Source organism: Myotis davidii, unplaced genomic scaffold (assembly GCF_000327345.1).
Source record: "Myotis davidii unplaced genomic scaffold, ASM32734v1 scaffold2305, whole genome shotgun sequence".
Taxonomy (NCBI): Eukaryota; Metazoa; Chordata; class Mammalia; order Chiroptera; family Vespertilionidae; genus Myotis; species Myotis davidii.
Window position 1 is genome coordinate 63,307 of NW_006296075.1, and position 1,757 is coordinate 65,063.

A 1,757-nucleotide genomic window follows, 5' to 3' on the forward strand; every position below is an offset into this window, starting at 1 on the left:
TATCTGTGTCCGTTGCCCCACCTACCCATCCCCACACTCCCGCATACACAGACACTCTCCTGGCTGAATGGGCTTTCCTTGCACACAGCACTCGTCAGAAGGAAGGGGGGAGGAAGTCATCTCCAGCTCCCACTTACTCCCTCACCTCTGGGCACACACCCTTTCCTGGGGTCCTGAGGGTGGAGAGGAAGGTGAGGTCAGGGGGTAAACAGAGGTGTGGGCACCACACACCTACAGGCATGGAGGGGCCTGGGGCCTGCCCACGGAGTGAATGTGACAGAGACTCAGAGAGGAGCGGTCAGGAGCGGGGGGTGAAGCAGAGCCCCAGACACCGGGTACTTGCCTTTCCAAAATGCATCTTCTCTCCCGGGACTGTGTCCACGGGGGCCTGGCCCCTCGCCCCTGCCCAGCTGGTGGTCATTTTCCTCAGGGTCCAGCTGCTGGATGTCTTGGAAGTCCTTCTCCATGCTGGGTCCAGGGCCGAGCTGCACCTGGGGTTGAGTCAGGTGCTCTTAGGGCTGGGGCTCAGTTCGGGGCTGATGTTGGTGCTGAGATGCTAACTCAGGTGCAGGCTGTGATGGGGGTGGAAGCAGGGTAGAGTAGATCGAGGAGACAGCTTGGGTTGGGTCTGAGGCTGGAGGTGAGTCTGGGGCTGAAATACAGCCAGTCCTGGTCCCAGGTTCAATTTCAGTCAAGGGCACGTGCTCAGGTTGCGGGCTCGATCCCCAGTAGGGGGTGTGAAGGAGGCAGCGATCAATGATTCTCTCTTGTAGTTGATGTTTCTCTCTCTCCCTTCCGTTCTGAAACCAATAAAAACATATTTAAAAAAAATAAACAGCGAAAGAAAGAAAGAAAGAAAGAAAGAAAGAAAGAAATACAGCCAGTCCTGTCCCCTCTAAGATGATTGCTTAGGCGGTGGCATGGCCATGGAGGAGCCTTCCCTCCACACACTCATCTTCCCATCCGGTCCCCACTGCCCCTCAACCACGGTCTCCTTAATACCAAACGTCCCCAGTCCCACCTGCCTCTCCAATCTTGGTTACCTGCTAAAGGTGTGGAGGACTTACTCCCGGTCCCTCAGGCAGCCCAGGCCCCGAGGCTAAGAAGGAGCTGGAGCCAGGAGAAGCGGGGCAGGTGCTGCTGGCAGGACAGAGGAGGGGAGGGGGCTGGTCCAGGTGAGGGCCCTGAGCCGTGTGTCTGAATGTCCAAGTGGCTGTGACCTGGCATCTCCTGACCCCGGGACTTTGGACAGTAAACAGAAGTGGACATGGAGTTGGGAGGCAGACGAAGCGTGGTGGGGGCTGGGGCAGGACTGTCTCTGTTCTTTCTAGAGAAAGGGTCTCCTGGCTGCCCCCTCACCCCTACAAGCCGGTCACCTCGAACCTCATGGCACAGTTTGGAAGGGAGGCCTGGCCAGGAGGGTGGAAGTGCAGTTCAGGGTTTCCCCTCATCCCACCCCCTTTCACTTCCTGCCTCTGAACTTCCCAGAATTGTTGGTGTCTCCAAACACCCTGACCAGGATCAGAGGGGCCGGTTCCCTGTTCTTGCCCAATCTGGCATCGGAGCCCTGGCCCAGCTTCCCCGGCTCGGCCCAGGCTCCCCCGTGCTGGCCCTGGCAACACAAACCTTTGTCCTCACCCCCAGCCAGTTTCTCGGATAACTCTCACCACACAGCACCCAGGGGAGAAAATTACCACAAAAATTAGCCTCGAGGAGGGAAATGGGAAGCAAAACAGTGAAAGTGGGAGGCGGAGGCG

General features: G+C 58.0%; 1 protein-coding gene across 4 annotated transcripts in view; it reads right to left on the minus strand.

Moving 5' to 3' along the window:
* LOC102757638 (asialoglycoprotein receptor 2) overlaps window positions 1-1,411 on the minus strand; it is a 9,463-nt gene extending 8,052 nt beyond the window's left edge. For 2 of the 4 annotated variants that reach the window (XM_015568670.1, XM_015568671.1), the window contains exons 1-2: window positions 1,044-1,411; window positions 344-491 (exon numbers count right to left, since the gene is read on the minus strand). In XM_015568670.1, coding sequence (XP_015424156.1) covers window positions 344-421 — 78 coding nt within the window. In that variant the 5' untranslated portion in view covers window positions 422-491; window positions 1,044-1,411. The remainder of the gene's footprint in view (window positions 1-343; window positions 492-1,043) is intronic. The other 2 variants (XM_015568669.1, XM_006771007.2) reach the window with 2 other exon arrangements.
* Between the last annotated feature and the right edge of the window lie 346 nt (window positions 1,412-1,757).